Source organism: Barbatula barbatula, assembly GCF_947034865.1.
Source record: "Barbatula barbatula genome assembly, chromosome: 18".
In the NCBI taxonomy this organism is placed as follows: Eukaryota; Metazoa; Chordata; class Actinopteri; order Cypriniformes; family Nemacheilidae; genus Barbatula; species Barbatula barbatula.
In genome coordinates this window covers 20484334-20504139 of record NC_136781.1, presented here as the reverse complement: position 1 = coordinate 20504139, position 19806 = coordinate 20484334, and the positions used below count along the sequence as shown (strand labels likewise).

The window sequence follows — 19806 nt, the reverse complement described above, 5'->3', positions numbered from 1 at the left end:
TGAAAAAGTAAGCAGAGCTTTGCTCACCTTCTTCAAGCCATTTTCTGCGTGAGCGAATGTAGGCTCCTTCAGCTTTATATTTATAAATGTTATCTAATTGATGCTGCAGTTCAGCAAGTTCAGCTTTTTCAGAATCAGTGATATCCTCCACAAATAACATCATTTTCATTAGATTTTCTCTTTTTAGCTAAGATGCTACTAAATTTATGCAAATATTTACTAACTTCATATTTAGTTAGCTCCCAATTACTGCCGTAATTTTTTTTTTCTTTTGCTTTAGCCCAAAACTTTTTAATAATGTCAATGATGTTGTCTTTAACTTCCTCAAAGACTAATCGAGTTATTAAGTTTCCAATAAGAGGGGGTTATATGCGAGGTAACTTCATTTGAGAAAGGAAAATTCATAGTAATACATTTGTGATCAGACATAGGTGAAGGAATAATGTCAGTCGAAACGTTATGCAGCTCCTTAGAAATAAGGCATAGGTCAAAGCGAGATTAACAAGAAAATGAGTTATTATTCCATGTAAATGATCTTTAAGAAGGATGAGTATCTCTCCAGCTATCAACCAGACAGAACCTTTCCCTGAACATCTTTAAATAAGAAATAGGACTGTTAGGTTTCGGTGGCCATCTATCCATGTTATTGTCACTAACCATATTAAAGTCACCTCCGAAAATCAAATATGAATTTGGGTAGTTAGTTAACAGTGAAAGTATACGTTTTTCTATGTGATCCAAAAACTTTCATTTTTCTTTTTGTTCATTGTGCCCATAAACATTGGTGACTAATATTTCTAGTAAGAGGCAAACATATCGACCATTTGGATCACACTCAGTGAATAAAACTTTCCCCTTGAAACAATGACGTAAAACACATACCCCAGCTGAGCTTGAGGTTGCATGAGACATCCACAAGTCCATGCCCCATCGGGATCTCCATAACTTCAAATCTTCTCTGACTGAATGACATTCTTGTAAAAAGTAGAAGTCAGAGTTAAACTGTTTAAGGTACAAAAAAAAACAGCTTTACGTTTGGTAAGATTTCGTAACCCTCTCACATTAAACGAAAGAATAGACAGAGCCATAACAGAAAAAACAAAGACAAAAAGAGAACTTCAAATTAAACAATAATAACAATTATGATCCAAGTAGCGTGCTAAGGGATCACTTATTTATGGAATTTATGCAGAGATGAGCACAGCAAAATCTTAGAAGTAAAACATCCTAATAATGTAGTGCAGTACTACTCCAACAGAGTAAAGTAATAACTAAAAAAATCTGTGTTAGTAAACTCTCACAATAAGGGTGGATTAAACTATTGATTTTAATACAATGAATAATTCATTTAAAATAAACTGGCTCAGTCAATTTCTCAATAATCCTACCTCGATTTGGAATCTATATCAATTTGCAATTTTCACAATTTGGTGGCATAAAATTTGTTTTAATGTGCAATTATGATATTCAAAAACGTCCCCTTAAGCTATCTAATTTTCACAAACAGGCTCTTTTGGCATGGACTCTTATGTACAAACATAACTTTTCCCCTCATCGATGTTACATTTGGAACAATAAAAACATTCTATTTAAAAATAGGTCTTTGTTATAGAATATTGCATGATGGCCAGCTCTTCAATAAGGAAGGCATGCTTTTTAGGTATTCAGAAACTCCTAAGGAGTTTGCCATTGTTATGGATGCTATTCCATCTGGCATATGCATGCTTTTTAGAAACTGTTCTTTATTTTCAGAAGTCTCTTTACCTGAGCCTAGCGATACACCTTCTGGTAAATTATGTTTTACTAGTAAAAAAGGAAGAACTCTTAAGGTAAGAGCTTTACTTATTGAGAGGATTGCCCCTTCTGCTGTTTCATACTGGAACAGCTTTTTTGATAATCTAAACTGGAAAATGATATGGTCCATGCAACAAAAATATCTTCTTTCTAATAAAGTCAAAGAAATATCCTTTAAAATACTCCATAACATTTACCCTTCCAAAACTTTTCTAAAGAAAAAATTTAGATCTGACTTTGACACCAAATGCATCTTTTGTCAGAATGACACTGAATCTCTTCTTCACTTGTTTCGGTCGTGCAACTGTACTCAACTACTTTGGAAACATGTTGGTTTGTTTATTTCAAATACTATTTTGAAGGGCTTTGTTATGAACCCAAAATGCTTGTTTTATAATCAATCTATTTCTTTCTCTGTGTAAAGTTTATATACATAAATGTAAATTTTCTAATAGCAAACCTATTTTTATAGTTTTTCTACAAGAGATAAAACTTTATTTAAAAACAATTATGTTTTCTTCCAATATGAAAGCACAAAGGACTTGTAAAATTTGCACTGATTATAAGCTTTTCAACCTATTTAATTTGTAATTTGTTATAGCAAAAGGTTCAATAAAGCATTATAAAAAAATAAAAAATAAAATAAAATAAAGAGCTAGCAACACTGAGCCAGACACTCTCAAATCACACCTCCTGCTTAATGCTAAACATAGTTTTCATGTATTAAATATATGTATACCAAACATGATGTCAGAGTATATTGGTACAATATTTGCTTTTATTAAAATAATTAAGGATAAATTGACTACAATGTAGCCAGTTGTTAATATTTGTACACAAAATGTGTTCGAAGACATAGAATAGAGGACAAAAAGCGTTAATAATAATTTACTAAAGACTGAATAAAAAAAAGAAAATAAGGAAAGTATCAAGTCATTGCAAACCGTCATAGTCGTTCTGCTTGAAATGGTGTTGAGATATGGATCCATAATATCTTGCTTGCTATTATCATTCAGACGTTCAGTTGACAGTTCCAAAATAAATGATAGACTGGTGCGCTGTGAATTTGACGAAATATACTTCTATCGGTTTCATTGCTACTTCATGAAATGTTTGAAATGATAACATTTCTCCAACAGCTCCTCAGCATCCACAATGGTCCGTTTTAAAGTGCCAGAAACTAACATCTGCTGCAGATGCATCTCAAAACATTATTCCCCTGCCGTGTTTAACTCTGTCTCGGTTTCACTTTTAATGGAAACGATGCCCTCGTCTTCTGCTATACCACCATCTGAGGCAAGGTTGTTGAACTTCGACTCATCGTACCACAGAACACGGCTCCAGTCTTCCATAAGCCAATCTGTATGTTCTTTGGTAAAGGCCAGAGGTATTTTGCTGTTGACAGAATGAATTTACTGTTTCTTTACTGCCAAACAGCCCCGCAATCCTGCCTCTTGTAAGCATCGTCTTGCGGTGCGAGATGAAATAGGTTGTTTTCCTCGCCTTTGCACAATTCATCCATGACTTTTGGAGCTGTTTTGAAGGCCTTGATGTGATTTTCATTATCTTGTCAAAACGCTCACTTATCTTCCTTGGGTGGCTGCAACGCTTTGCATTGTGCAAGGTACCGGTCTCACGGTGCTTTGCAATAATCCTGCGGACGGTGCGATCATTCAAATCCAGCAGACGAGCAACATCAGATGCAGATTTACCAGATTGAGCCATTTTGACAATGTCCCCGTTGGTTGCAGAAGGCAGCTCCTTCCTTTTGACCATTGTTGTTTTGTCTATACATGGTCACTAGATGACATTAAATTGCAAGTTAAAAAAGTTGAAGAAATGAAGATCACCAGTTGATCCAGATTGTTATGTTTCTATTCCTTGATAACATGGGCCACGGCCGTTGTAACGATAAACAACATAATGAGGCCAGCTTAGTAATTTCTAGCAATGATGTGCAGCAAGTGAGTAGGTTGGTTTGACAAAAAATGAAGAATGTTAACTTTACATCTGAATCCCTATTACGGTTAGGGTGGCCATTTTCATAAAACCAAAAGGAGGACACTTTGCTGCATTTAGTGAGGCTAGAATAACTGCATCTGGTGTACTCGCAAATACAATACAATTTTGTCAATCATATCGATGGTATCATGATACAGTGATTCTGAGATAGACTACTCTATTCATTGCCAGACAATTTGATCAACGACATTTCTTGATGTAGACCTATGTGTAACAGAAGAGGCAAAAAAGTGTTTGTTCACAGTATTTGTATTTATTCAAGACACTCCAGTAGGACTGGTGATGCTTGACTGCATGATAGACTTTTCAAAGTCTATGTTTCGTTTCGGCATGTTTAACGTTATGATGTGACGTAGCCAGTACGTTAAGCTTGTTTACATTTTTTTAACCAATGATATATCAGATATTTATCAGACACCTCTTTCAGCCAATCATTTGTTTGACCAAAGATCTTATGGCGTCAGCCGCTATGCTGCTGCGTCCCAATAAAGGTTTTAGAGCGCGTTTTTTAAGGCCGATTCAGCGCAACTCCGAAAAGGAGGACAAATGAGTGTACGGCTTGAGGCTGCGCCGGACGCCGGACAGGGGGCTTAAAATCCGGACTGTCCGGCCAAAATCTGGACGTATGGCCACCCTAATTACTGTAGGCTATAGGCCACAACATGGATAAAAAATCTTCAGTTACTTTTGAATAGCTACTAAAAGAATGAGGAAGCCAATCTTCATAGATCACCTAATTGGACATAACCCTATTCAATTTGTAATAGGCCTACAGGAGGTGTGAACAACAGAGCTGATAACAGTTACATTGCTTAACTGAAGTGGTTGCTTAAGTTTTATAAACAAAACCATTTATCAGCATAAGAAACTCAAAACCAGAAGACTTAGTACACTAAGCCGAGCTGACACTACATGACTGTGAGACTACTTGAATTGCTATGGCACTTACACTACACAACTAGGTTTCTCGTCCTCCTTCATCTTGTTGTTGTAGCAGCAGACACACTACACAACACAATGCAGAAAAAGTGCGTTAGTAAATAAGACTATCCCTGCCTTCCAATTGGCCTTCTAGGAGGAGGGAACCGGCTAACAGAAAACAACTTTTAATTAATAAATAAAAACGTAAATAGACAGCCGACAGCCCCCCTTACGACAAACCACAACATAAATTCCAGGCCTGGTCCTCTCTCACTGACGGTCCGGTTGCTTGTCCTCTTATGCTCCCAATCTCCTCTGTGATGCGAGACCGGTGCGCGTACAGTGAAATTGACCTATTTGTCAGTTATGGTGAACCATACCTGAAATGTGACCTCTGCATTTAACCCATCCAGAGAGTGGTGAACACACGCACAGCAAGTCGTGAACACACGTACAGCCGGAGCAGTGGGCAGCTATCACTGCAGCGCCCGGGGAGCAGGTAGGGGTAAGGTGCCTTGCTCAACGGCACCTCAGTCGTTACCTGCCGGCCCTGAGGATCGAACTGGCAACTTTCTGGTCACAAGTCCGACTCTCTAACCATTAGGCCACGACTGAATAAGGTAGGCGCTGACGAGAGCCGGGATTCGAGTCCGGTGCATGAGTGACCGTACAGCTGACGCTTCGTTATCACTCACGCACTGGCCTTGAATCCCAGCTCTCGTCCCGCCTACCTCACTACATACACCCATTGCCCCTCACAGGCCTGGGGTACCCCGAGACTGTGCTTGCTCCCCCACCTCCCCTGGGGTTTGGGGGGGTCACCCAGCCTCGGCGGACTACCCCTGGGGGTATGTACCGACGAGCCGAGAGAACGGAGACAGGAGCACTCCGAATGACCGGAATGAGAGAGGGAAGAGAGAGGAAAAAAGAGAGAAATTCTAGTCCGGTTCCCCGACATGCTGTGGCTCGGTACTCAATCAGCCAGGGTACGTAAATAGACAGCTGGCAGCCCCCCTCACGGGCGACTGCCGGAGACACACAAACCACAACATAAAGTCCAGGCCTGGTCCTCTCTCACTGATGGTCCGGTCGCTCGTCCTCTTATGCTCCCAATCTCCTCCATGATATGAGACCGGCGCTCGTACAGCTGACGATCGTTATTACTCACTCACTGGCCTCGAATCCCGGGCTATTGTCCCGCCTACCTCACTACAGTACTGTTTTTGTGTTGGAATAGTAGGTACTTTTGAGTGCATGGCAAAAGAGATTGCACACACTGGGACATACTAACAGGGAGCGGAAGTGGTCATTGTTGCCTAGGCAACATCCCAGGTAGCCAAACAGTTTGGCCCAAAAATGGCCCAAATCCTGCAGGCCAGAAAAAATAACTCGGCCCAGTTGCGGTTGCCAGACTCATGCCATATCTGGGATGAATGAAGCCCCAGAATCAGCCCAGTGCGGGTGCTTGAACTGAGCTGACACTGCAAGCATAGGACCACAATCACGCCAGCTAAAAACTGTACACTCAGCCAGCAAATGTAAATAAGTTTAATAAGAACAACAAAACTAAACTAAGTATATAATTTATTCTTAATCACGCCTTTCATAAAATCTACGAAAACAAATGTGTATTAGACATTCAGTTTAAAAATTAAGCTTTTGTGCATTGTAATTCAAATAAATCCTACAAAGTACGGTATGTTGCCATCCTCTCATTTTAAATACGTAGAAACAACGTGTAAGCCTAAAGCCTTTTTTTCCGGATGTCTGGACTAGCTGAGGTTTAGAAAAACATATGTTTCAATATATTGAGTTTGGTTAACATTATTCTTAAAACAATATTCCTCTGCCAATATGATTTCAAAATCCTTAAAGAAACCATATAACGTTATTTGCACTTTTACTTACATGGTACAGATGAATTCTTCCGAGATGGTAAACAAAACTGATGATCTTGAGAAATCTAAATGTGACAAAACGATCACAAAAAGATGTAAAGTTGTATAACCTTAGTGGACAGTAAGGTTGTCCCATAAACATATCTTATGATAATATACCAGCTAAATAAAGAACTCGGGAACTCAATACTATTTTTAAGTAACGTTTAAGTAAAGCAAATAATATTTTTATTTTATTAGGATATAGAGTGCTCTAGGAAGTCCTGATGGTTCCAAACTTCTTCCATTTACGGATGATGGGGGCCACTGTGCTCATTGGGACCTTCAATGCTGCAGAAACTTTTCTGTACTCTTCCCCAGGCAAGTACGGGATCTCTGGCCCGAAAGGAGCAAATCATACTTACAATGGGATATTGTTTGTAGTATTTTGACGAAATTAATTATTAATTGAATCCATTTTGGAATAAGGCTGTAACAAGACAAAATGTGGAAAAAGTGAAGCGCTGTGAATAGCCATAATTTCCAGATGCACTCTATACACACTTAAGGTTTCATACGTAGTCACATTACCATTACAAATGACATGACATGACTCACCTAAATTACATTTTTTCACTGTCAGAATAATTGTGAAGCTATTGGTAAAGGTTATGATTGCACTTCAAAAAACATTTAAATATTGTCACTAGATGTCGCTGCTAGTGAGCACGTCTTGAAACATGCAGCCGTTTATATGTTTCAAAATCAAAGTTCCGCTTCAAGCTTGTTTCATAAGATAATTTTTATGAAAAAAAACAAATCTAAATGATAATCACTCAACAAAAAATATTTGCTCAGACATAAAATGTATCAGTAATAAAATAAAACAAAATCAAAGTTGAAAGGCTTTACAACTTATTTTTGAAAAAAGTTGACCATTAATTAATTAATTATGTGTGTGTGTGTGTGTGTGTGAAGATATTAGGAGATTACATGTATTTTTTATTTCTTTCTTCTATGGATTGTCTTCTATTTATTTCTCACTAAAGTAAAACATATTTGAGATTTGCTAAATAATTTTATAACAAAGTAAAACATATTTGCTGCATTGTTAAAAGGTAATTCATTCTGAAAAGTCTATTTAACCTACCTGTGCGCCACCCAACTGCTCTACCTTAACTGGCCCGATGGTCTGTATGGTAATATCTCACCCAAAATAACAGCAGCACTTGAGGAACATAGTCAGGCAGAATGTGGCAAAACTGTCATTTCTCAGCCCAAATTGGGCCAAATCCAAATAACATTTGGCAGGCTATGCAAATCCTGCTGTGTGAAATGAGTTCTGACTGAAACATTATACATCTACATACCGTTTGCCTACGTCTCCCACCGGTAAGTCAAAACTTTAACCATATAGTCTGTGGTCCTCCCACTCAACTGTTATAAATGTTACTGCTTCCAAATGCATAGAGACTGTGTCTGTCCCCTGAATAATAATTTGACCAGTGCTCGAAAAATGACCAAAACCAATTCATAAAGTTCGGCCTACTTAATATTAGATCACTAAATTCAAAGGCTGTTATTGTAAATGAAATTAGACAACAGTTTTGATATACTTTGTTTTACCGTGACTCAGAGAACAGAGCATACATTTTAATCAGTGCTTGTGTTGAACATAATTTTTCCAAACAAAAGTAAAAAAACATTGCTTTTTTTACATTGGCTACTGTGTATATACCCGACACATCACATAACACAACACATCAATAGACTCACTCATTGATTTAATCATACTCCAGACTTGATTATATCTGACTGAGCCGATCTAACCAATATAGATATTATACCTGAAAGCAGACCTGCCGGTTTGAATCTCAGTGCCAGCAGGTCATGACTGAAGTGCCATTGAGCAAGGCACCTTACCCCTGATTGCTCTGCAATAATGTGCCACTGTAAAAAAAACTACTTGTAAGTCGCTTTGGATAAAAGCGTCTGCCAAATGAATAAATGTAGTAAAGATAGTTTTGCAAAGAGCTTGCCAGATTTGACTCATTTAATACATTAGAAGCTGTCGCACTTATGAAGTAAAAAAAGATTAATGAGAATAACAAAGCACCACTCGCACCCTTGGAAACAAACAATTGCCAATGGAAACAAACCCAATTAGAGGTCTTTAAAATTGCAAACTGTTATAAAAAGGCACTAAAGGCAGCAAAGTCTGAGCACCTCTGTAACCTGACAGACACAAACAAAAACAATCCAAGGTTTTTATTAAGTACAGTTGCTAAATTAACAAATAAACACATCACCTGACCTGGTTATTCCGCTGCACCTTGGTAGCAATGAATTTATGAACTTTTTTACAGAGAAAATCGAAAACATACAAGACAAAATAGTAAAAACTCAACCTCCAAGTCTGTCCTATGAATTAGTACCAACCATCACCCCAAAATAAAGGTTAGTGTTTTCACCAATAAAACTGGAGGATTTAATTAAACTTATTGCAACATCTAAACCTATAACTTGCTTATTAGACCCCATACCAACTAAATTATTAAAAGAGTTGCTACTCGTTGCAATTGAGCCCATTTATAAAATTATCAACTCGTCAATTTATCTAGGCCATTTCCAAGAACACTTTAAAATGGCCGTCATTAAGCCTCTTATCAAGAAACCAAACTTGGACCCCAACGAACTAGGAAACTATAGACCGTTTTCAAATCTCCCTTACCTGTCAAAAATACTAGAAAAAGTAGTGTCCACTCAGTTGTGCTCTTTCTTACAAAATGATGACATACACGGAAAAGTTCAGTCAGGCTTTAGACCGCATCATAGCACTGAAACTGCGCTCATTAAAATGACAAATGTCTTGCTTATAGTGTCAGATAAAGGTAACATCTCACTCCTGGTCCTGCTTGACCTATGTGCTGCGTTCGAAAACCAGTGATTCATTTGAAGGCAGAAAAGAAAATTCCCACACCATGATGTCATTGACTTCCACTCCTCAAACACATTGAATGACATCTCAACACACTGATACACAGACGGCACTAGTTTATTGCTTTTCCCAAGAGTTCTTGGCATCAATATGTCCTATAAAAAGACCTTTCCCACTGAGACCCCAACACCAGCATCTTCCCCCATTCCCTCTCCCACTGTTTAGCACTGGATTCTTGACCATTTCTGAAGCATCACCATGGCAACGTTTACAAGTTGGGAGTGACTGTGTCAAGAGAAGTGCATGAGGGTATATGGGGCTTTCAGTGCAACTGAAGGACAGAAAACAATGAGCTTTTAATGAGGTCGGCGAAACAGAAGTTTCAAGACCTTGAACAGCAAGATTATTGTTGATGAGATTATAGATATAATTTACTTTAAGCTATTTACTAAAAAGTACCAAAGACAACAACGTTCCAAAATATAGTCATTAAATGTAACAAATCTTGTACTGTGTAGGCCATATTTTGCAGAAGTACAACCAGAACTTTATATGTATTTCCTCCTAGGTATTTGAGCCCCCTTAATCTCGCATATAATGTATAAACATGTTTGGGTGAGGATTTAAAGGTGCACTTCAACATCAGAACATTTATAACCAAAAAAAAATGTTTCACATCTTGAGAAGTGGTCCATTTCTTCGTATTGATTTTGTACTGACAGAAAGGTTCACAATATATCCTCTTTTATTTATTAATTCTCAGTTTACAAGTACAAATATTACTAAAGGGCAACTATTTTTACAAATGTTAATTTAACATTTCATAGATAAAAAACACACATCAGTACAGCAGATTACTATACAGACCATCTGTAAAGTGCATCAAAGTTTAAACTGACAAGAAATTTACTTTGTAAATATATTAAGTTATAATGCTGGATCCCAAAGAACCAATTTCGCCTCATTTTGTACCAAACTGAAGTGCAGTCAATGTGACTGTATCAGTCTAAGAAGTTAAGGACCATTACAACACATAGTCTCACGTTCACTTTTCAGTAATTTACTGAAGTCTCAATGACTATGACAGATTAAAAAATTAAAAAGATGCCCTGATATAGAGGTAACATTCTAACATGGCAAGGCAAACCCTTATTGAAGGAAGGTTGTCAGAAATTACATCAAACTTGCCTTTTGAGGTGCGTTGTTACCTGCACAGAGCACAATATAGTGTTCAGAGGTAGAGCGTGAAGTTAAAAACAGTGCTGAAATAGTCTGAATGTATGATCCTTTACACCGTCCATTCTGAACAGATAGTATGAGTGCCTCCTTTATGTAGTGACAATTTGGAAGGAGACTTGGAGAATTGGCATCCACACATACAATATTCACTTCCATAAGCAGTGTAAAGCGACTGCTCCTTAGTCGTAAGACTCAAATATTATTTCCACATGGGTTGGGGGGCAGGTCTGGGAGTTTTAGGGCTGGGTCTCTTTGCAGTCTTGGCTTTGGCTGCATTGATGACGGCAGTGCGAATTGTCTTGGCGGTCGTGGCAGCAGTCGGGCTATGTAAAGTGTTGGGAGTCTGGGGGTCAGAGATGGGCGCGTAGCGTTTGGACACACGCAACGGCGAGCCCCTTACAAACCGCTCATGGCTTTTGCTGTTCACCCCTTCTGTTGCGTTACGCTTATTCTTTGTGTCGGACTGGACGTTTGTTTTAGGTTGCACTCCGCCGTTGTGTTTAAGTTCATTCCGGATGCTAGTGACTTCCATTGATCGCACTGATGTAGAACGTGTATGAAAAGGGCGCGATCCGTGACTAGCTGACAAACCGTTGGAAGGAATTGGCTCAGCCTTAGTGCGCACTCTTGGAGTTCCACTGCTGTTGGAGGGTCCTCCACGGGGTGCCAGAGATCTTTTAGTAGGTCCTCGAGTCGGCACCTTCACCGGACGGGAATCCTCCTTAGCGTTATCCCTCTTTTCAGCTTCTTTCTTCCATTTGGAACAGTGATTGGTGGCTGGCCGCACCAAAGCTGGTGAAAGGCTTTCATATGACCGTAGACCTCTCACCAGGGTATGGCACTCCAGCACCTCTCCTACTCGTGGGTAAATATGCTCTTTTTCTGGGCTACATGGCTCAAGATCTTCCATCAGCGTTGGACTCGTTTCAGCAGGAGATGAGCTCAACCAGGTCTCTCCCACTAGGCTAGAGTCTGTTTCGCCTTTTGTCTGTGGCATTATTTCTGACTGAGCCACTGTGTTGTTTACACTTCTTTCGATTAACACTTTGTCCTTCTCAGTATCCTCAGGTGCATCGGCCGCTATCTGTGCCAGCCTTTCAGAGGCATCTTGAACCCGTTTCTCAACTTTCAAAACTCTGTTAGGGGATAGTCCTGTGAGAGGCAAGACATTCACTGCCTCCTGCTGTTCTTCAAACACAACTAAAGCGCCATCACTTGGGACTCTCCTCGTATTCAACCTAGAGTGGCTTTTCGTAGTATCCGGTGTGGCCGCTGGAACCCGTTGAAGTCCACATGCTGAATCTGTGCTTAACCACTGACCTTCTTTTTCAGACCTTCTCTGTCCAGTTTCGGCTGTATTGGTGTCGTTCTGTAGCAATTGTGTTTTAAGCATTGAGTCTCTTGGAGGCTGTTGGTTCTCAGACATATTTCTGCGCAGGCTTCGACGGCCTCCCGTGTATCTTAGGCTTTTCTGAAGAGCGTGTTCTAGGTCATCTGATTCCCGCTCCTCCTCCAGTCCGGTGCACAGGGCCAGAGAGCGTCGCTTTTCCACATTCTCACGCTCGCGAACCGCACGCCTCTGCTCCAGCAGCTCTCGTTCTGTGTTCTCCTGATAACAAACAAACATAATTCAGATCATTTTTAGTATTGTTGTATTAGCTCATATATAAAAGAGTGTTCATTTAGAATCTACTTGGCGACACTGATCTTGAGATCTTATCCTGAGATCTTATTTTTTCCAACTCCAGGTTCTTTGGTCATTTAAAAGGGTATAGGAATAATTCACTCAACATCACTTGTGTGCAGTATATTGATACTAGTGTTATCAGTGGCTCTCACCCGCACAGCTTTCTGGAATCGTTGGCAGAAGCAGTGGAAGGTGTGGCAGGCCTCCTCCAGTTTGAAGTATTTCTCATCTTCACATAAAAACTCCATGAGGTCTTTACTGGTCTTCTGTAAGTTTTCCACCTCATCTTGAGCCTCCTGAAGCCTCACGTCTACAACCTGAATAAAAGGGGGTTTTACTGACATGCTGAACTTTAACATCAGCATCTGGGAATATTAATACTGATGCGCACGTACCTCCAGAAAAGATCTTGTCTGCTGCTCGATCTCGGAGTCTGACTGAGCTTTGACTCTGAGATCTGCGACTCGACTCTGCAGTCGTGATAAATCCTCTTCTACAGACGCCTCCGATAACCTAATCAGACAAAATGTTGAATGAAAAATTACGATTATTTGTGCTGTGAAAATAACTGCAAAACAATATTAATGCTCATAAGACCATTTTACAAATAAAATGCAATTTTAGGGGTGAAACACAATAAAAATTTGCCCTTTAACATGCTCCATTAGATTCATCTGGAGATATTCTGACCTTGATGCTGGACTGACGTGAGTCAAGTGGCTGTTAAACATCAGCAGGTCTTTATTCTTCTTCACAACCTCCTGTGGAAAAGTCACTCATGTTGATAGTTTATAACAGTTTTTATTTAGAATTGTTATTTACCCAATCTTTGTTTATAAACGTATTAACTAAACTTTTTCAGCCGAACAAAGTCAGAGTTATACAGTATAAAATATATGCCACATATACACATAAACAGACATCTCACCAAAAGTTTGATGGCAAAAGGCTCAGTATTGTTTTTACTTTCCAAAAAACTATCCCTTTAACAACCATGCTGGTATAAAAAGGGAGGCTACGGTCACGTGATGTTTGAGAGATGTGATTATAGGCAGGCAGCACTTACCATGGCAACAAAATGGAGGAGATTCATGCCTGGTTTGTTGGCTTTGGTGTCAGCCAGTTTGAGTAAAGAGGAAATCCTGAATCCAGCAGCATTCCCTGCATAACCTCCCTAAGAACGCGAGAAAGGTCAGACGGACTCCAAAAGAAAAGATTTAGCAAACGAATGGTGCTTACTAAACGGGCCATAATGTATTTAAGTCTAAGTGCAAAAACAGCAAGCAAAACTACTTACAGCGTTCATGTAGTTTCCCGCCTTGAGCACCAAACGCAGGATATAGTGAAGCTCGGTGCAGCTCAGCAGCTCTGCACGAAGAACACATGAACGTCAACCACAACACATGAGGTTCCACTTATTCCATTAAATATCAGATCTGAAATTCTAGGCCATTGCGGCTCACACGTGAAGTTGATTTAGGAAGAAATCTAAAGTTTTCGAGCTACGACAGGTCCAAACAAATCTAGTGAAAGGAAGGACACTTGCCCCCTGCTGACTGTTTACCTCCAGCCGCATCCCCCAGACATCTGGCCGCCGCACAGAGGGAGGTCACTGCCAGGTCAAACTCCTGCTGGAGCATCATGACGTCCAGACGCATGCGAAAACTGGCCGGGTCAGATGGTGATGATGATGAGAGAGAAACAGATGATTAATCAGCAGCCAGTGAAACATCATGATGCGTTTATGTTACAGGAACAGAGAACAGATTTGATGTGCCGCCCAATCACTACGGCAAAGGCTAAAAGACAGAAAGACTGTGCTGATTAGGCAATGAATAAAAGAGTTGTTAGTCTCAAATTGTTACCTGGGTAACTCCACCAGTAAGAGTACGAAGAGATCTGCTTCTGGCAGTAAACTACGGTCTCCATTGAACTTCTTCAATCTGGCCTCCTGGACACAAGAAGATTTCCAGGTTTTGTAATTGGAGATCGCGTGGGGTAAATCATGTCAAACTAAAACGAATCAGACTGAATTTGGTCAGTGATCACATTATACCTCGTCTTTATCAGGCAGAAGTTTGCAGAGCTCTGACAGTTTCTCCGCCCCGTATCGTTCACCGAGCCCCCGCCTCACATCCTCCACAATATCACAGGCAGCACTGAAGAAGCAAACAGTTTGTGAAAATAAATTTCTACATGACAGCAGAGCTCAGCGTCTCCAATCCATCTGAAGTTCTGTAGGAAGCGCGTGTAACTCCGCTCTTCATCAGGTTGCACTGGCTCCCTGTTGCCGCCCGCATAAATTTCCAAGCTATGCTCCTGGCCTAAAAGACCACCACCGGGTCCGCACCATCGTATCTCCACTCGCTAATGCAGATCTACGTTCCTGCCAGATCCCTGCGGTCTGCAAAGGAACAACGAATAGTGGTACCATCCCAAAAAGGAAAAAAGTCACTCTCCCGTACCTTCTCTGGATCTGTTCCACATTAGTGGAATGATCTACCTGCTGCTACAAGATCAGCAGACTCGGTTGCCATCTTTAAAAAATGCCGAAACGCATCTCTTCCGTCAACACGTCTTGATTTATCCTAATTCTTTTCCCTTTCCTTCTTAAAAAAAATAAAAAAAAATAATAATAATCATACTAACCTCACTATTCTTAGCTTTGTATACTGTGCTAGGCTTTAATTGACTAGTTTGATGCACTTATGTATTTTGTTGCCTGTATGTTGTTATAATTGCTTCCAATGTTTCCTCATCTGTAAGTCGCTTTGGATAATTTGTCTGCTAAATGACTAAATGTAAATGTAAATAACTTTACTCTAAAAGAATGAACTTCAATACAGAAATGTTTGATACAAGCACAAAATGCAAAAACCAATGAATAAGTGACATTTCTAACCATAGGAATAAACAGTTTTTAAGTGTAACAGCCAAGTCAACCTTCACATATGACAGTTTGGGAACCATATGCTGAAGCTTGAAAAGCGGAGTTGTCGTTGGACGGACCGCCCACCAAGTCTATACATGATAAATATTTCAAGTAATTGCAGAAACAATTTATTAAAGTATTGTTTTTGTCATCTCTGTCCCCACTACTTTACAAAACAAAGTTACACCACGGATAAGATCCCAGCTACATCCCATTTCAATCCAACTGAACATTGCTCCTTCAGTCAGAAAAAGAAGTTGTGTCAAGCACACAGCTGCCGTATTTCCCCTGGATTAGAAGAGGTCTGCAAGGTTTATTCTGTTGTTATTTAATGGGTACTGGAGGGCTGTGTAGTTCAACATGAAATAACGAATTAGGTACCAGAAAGTCTGGCTCTAACTCACTGGGCACAATTCAAAAGCGTGTGCAAACAAGGAGGCGTGTACAAAAATGTGTAATGATTTTGCCTCATGTTCTGACAGTTATTAGTCTCACTTGAGAGCTTTTAAAACTGAAAGGAGAGCTACTGCACCTAAGCATGTTTAGACATGACAACTGTCCTTCCTTTAATAAGACAAAAAACATTGCTTAGAAAACATAACAATGGGTAGGATTAGATTACTTTAAAACTGTCTGGATCAAAATAGATACATTTCATCTCACCACCAATTTGGACAGGTTGACACAGAGGCTTTTAAAGGTTCTGTCAGACGGACAGCAGGTGTGACCTGTGACCACCTTCACTGACCAACATCAAAAGCCAGCTGTTCTGATTGGATGACATCGTCTAAACACTTGTCGTCTCCCCCCAGGACCCTTTACATTCACACATTCATGCTTCAGCTAAGGCCATCGACAGCTCGCAAATAAGCAGCCTGCTGCTACCGCCAGTCTGAAAGTGTTAAGACCATCTCTCAGTACCTCAACACACCTTCATTTCCTCTTTCTAACAAATGGCACCCTATCACTGCCCTCACATGCAAAGTTTGGCCTCATAATCTGAGAAATAATGGCACTGAAACACATGTTTCTATTTAAAATGACACATGAAGACATCTGAAGAGCTATTTAGTTCATTGATTATCTTTAATATTATAATTTTTACTTGTATGCTGTCAGCCGCAGCATCAAACAAAATCACAAAACTTTCACGGCCCCCAGAATATTTTGTGTGTATGTATATTTTTTGTGGCTCTATTTTTAAAGTATCGGTTTAGGCACCAAAACGGTACCCAGCCCTGTCGTTAACATTTAAAAAGTAACTGTCATTTAATTACACTTTTTTTTCAGCTACTGTAACAGATTTTATTTTTTATTTTGTAATTAAATTACGTAATGCGTTAGCCTAACGTAACAAGTTAGCCTACTCCTGGTCATAAATGACAGGAAATCAATGGCAGGGAAAGAGTTAATGTACACAATAGCTTAAATTATATGATCACGTATTAACTTTTATGACAAAGTACACATTTCAGATAACATTGTTACATTACATTCTGAAATTTCTATATAGAAAAGCTAATAGGCCTATAATTAAAATATATCCATCTCTGTATGCTCAGATGGGCTAATATAAACAACCTAACCTAACAATTACTCATGCATGTGTTCAAGTAGGGACTGTGTTTACCCGAGTCAAGGAAGATTTTTTTTGCTTTTTCGATTCTGTTTGGTAATTCCAGTGACATAAAACTAAACCAAAACTTACATTTTTAATTGCCGCAGGAATATTCCGACATTCATGCTGCGTTTGGAGTCAAGCAGTGAAACCTACAAAAAACAAATGGTAATATTATAATTTTGGGGCAGAAATCTGATACTATTTTGTTTATTTCCAACAAAATGCAGCATTTAATATTTTTGGTAAATATCTTACTTTGTCAAAGCTAATCTCCTGGGGAGACCCGCAACGCAGCAAACTTTGCCTAAAGCTGTTGGCCCTGTCCAGCTTGCCACCCTCTTTCTGCCCAAAGAGCTCATCCAGAGAGTTCAGGTCAATTGGCACCTCCTCGTCTTCGTCCAACGAACCGCTCCACACGCTCCTGCGACCCTCCACACGCTCTCTGGGGATCTGCTCCCAGTTGAGTTTACGGAGCCTGTTTTTACGGCTGGAGTCCACACGGGTCAGACCGCTGAACGGGGCAGGCGGGGGTGGCGGAGGGATTTGGGGTGGTGGAGGGGGGATAAGGGGCGTTGGAACAGGGACAGCTGTCATGACTCTCACTTCCGGTTTCTGGGTGCCAGAACGGTCAAGCTATGTTCCATATAAAAAATTATGTTCCAAAAAAATGAAGGTGAAATAAACACACATGAAAAGTCCAGGAGGTCCACGCCGTCCATCCGCATTCAAGGCTCACTCTAGGGCTGTTGTTATGTTCATGTTGTTTATCTGTTGGGGGAAATAAGACCATTAATTGTAGGAAACAACAGCGACAAACAAACAAACAACACAAGGCCAGTTGGCAAGACAAATCAAGCAGTATCCAGAACTGTGACCTCCTTTGAAAACTATCCGTAACTGCTTTTGAGCAATCTTGACCCTCCAGTAAAATGTACAACACCGGGTAATAAGATGACATCATGGCATTCAACCTCACTTGCGTGCTTTAAGCGATGAGTTGTTTACAGCCATCACACACCCAAAAGCTAGCCTATGGGCTTCAGGCACCTGGCAACTCTTTGCCCCCAATTAACACAAGGGTGTCTGTACTGACTATGTGCTTCATCTCGCTATTTGTGCTGCTGCCAGCGAGGTTTATACTCCTCTTGGTTTAACCCGAGGTTATAGTTGCTTAGGGTTCAAGGTGTTTCCAGCATGTGAATGGGCTCAGTCGCTCCACATGTGCTCTGTGAACCTACACACCGACATTTCACCCCGCAGTTCATTCATGTGAATGAGGCCACAGGACAATGACAGAGAAGCAGCCAAAACCATCCACATGCTGCGAATGGGATCAGTGTAACAAACATACTTTTAAATTTAGATTGTTTTGGCTCATCCGTTGAGGATATCACAAAATATTTGTTTCAATTATTTTTACTTTTAGATTTGTGGTTGACCATATGTATGCTCAGGGGCTGCCCACATGACAAATGCTATAGTACCCCTACTGTTTACTATAGCAAACTGCAGTAAATCGATGTATATATTCACAATTATATGATAGCACAGTGTAGTTACTACAGTGAGGTTTAAAAACAAGGGAGAAGGAATTTTACAGTTCACTATAGAGGAAAGGCATCTAATAAACAAGGCAAGATACCTTCAAACTGCAAACGAGTATACAACAGAATGCAAAGGGAGGGACACAAGAAGTGTTTTGCGTCCAAAGAACGAACAGCGTTTTAAGTAAAACTTTCGTTACGCGCTTTTAAAAACGTGACGCACGGACGGGCTGTTTTATTCTCACCAAAGCCACCTGAGCGCGCTGTAAATGCACAAGACCAAAACTGACAATGGAAACGCCAAGACGTCAAATGAACATAGTAACTTTAACTCCATATAATAAACACGTGCTTATAGCGACTAAAGGCCTTTTAGCATCATTGTGAAATGTTACGGACGACATGTGTCCCTGCAGAGAAGCAAAGGAACAACATTCACTTATTCAAATTTAAAAAAGGAAACCAATTACTCCACTAACACAAGCATACACAAGGTGCGTAAAATAACTGGGGTAAAGGCAGAAATGAAGAAAAACGATATCGGGTAAAAATAGGCACCTGGTTTTTATACCGATTAATTTGTTTTTAGGTAAAGGTGCCCGTCTCTGAAAATGTGTCCATTAATCTAAAATGACAATTGACTTCTTAAATCTTAAAAGGATAAGATATGACAAGGGTGTCAGTCGTGACTAATGCACCGTTACGAGTAGCCTAAATAAAAACTGAAATGACACCACATTCCAGAGAAATATAGTAAACGTCTTTCCGTATAGCGCAGCAATAAAATGTGAATTTAAAATAAAACAGTACTTACATTTTGTTTCTTAGAAAGAAATCAAAAAGTTGATATAAATTTCTGGTAAGCTGTGATAATTTCTCACGCGTTTCTCTACATGAAAATGATAAACATCCGAGAGCGTCACAGAACAGTGCAAACTCAGTCCTTAGCAGCAAAACTCCCAAACTTTTGAGCGCTCCCGACAGGCGCATGCGCACAACAAAGACGCGCTCATTGGGTTCCCACAGAATACCAATCCTACTACGGTCAAGGATCGCTGGTAAATATTAAACACGCAGAATGCGATGCGCAACACGTTACCAGATCGGCGAATCGCCGTTGCGGGAGCGATTGGAAAACGCACAGCTTTGTCGTGGTAAATAATTATCTGGTGATGAAGAATACGACATTAAGGTCTGAGTATCAAACGTCCACTTAAAGGTTGAAGGAGAG

At 39.9% G+C, this 19806-nt stretch overlaps 1 protein-coding gene across 1 annotated transcript; it reads right to left on the bottom strand.

Moving 5' to 3' along the window:
• Positions 1-10281: 10281 nt before the first annotated feature.
• On the bottom strand, positions 10282-19548 carry fhdc2 (FH2 domain containing 2). Its single transcript, XM_079479377.1, has 12 exons — positions 19390-19548; positions 17287-17799; positions 17119-17180; positions 14535-14637; positions 14344-14429; positions 14043-14143; positions 13776-13846; positions 13545-13652; positions 13169-13239; positions 12874-12991; positions 12631-12795; positions 10282-12400 (listed from the first exon to the last, which is right to left on the bottom strand). The coding sequence occupies exons 2-12, from the start codon at positions 17623-17625 to the stop codon at positions 10991-10993; spliced, it is 2634 nt and encodes an 877-aa protein (XP_079335503.1). The 5' UTR covers positions 17626-17799; positions 19390-19548; the 3' UTR covers positions 10282-10990.
• Positions 19549-19806: the final 258 nt, after the last annotated feature.

What these genes read in the sequence shown, in the direction of transcription:
- fhdc2 (XM_079479377.1), bottom strand. Translation starts at nt 17,625, where the DNA reads ATGACAGCTGTCCCTGTTCCAACGCCCCTTATCCCCCCTCCACCACCC. An exon ending in TTCTGCCTGATAAAGACGAG is followed by an intron (nt 14,430 to 14,534) that starts GTATAATGTGAT and finishes TCTTGTGTCCAG; the next exon opens with GAGGCCAGATTGAAGAAGTT. An exon ending in TCCTCCATTTTGTTGCCATG is followed by an intron (nt 13,240 to 13,544) that starts GTAAGTGCTGCC and finishes ACTTTTCCACAG; the next exon opens with GAGGTTGTGAAGAAGAATAA.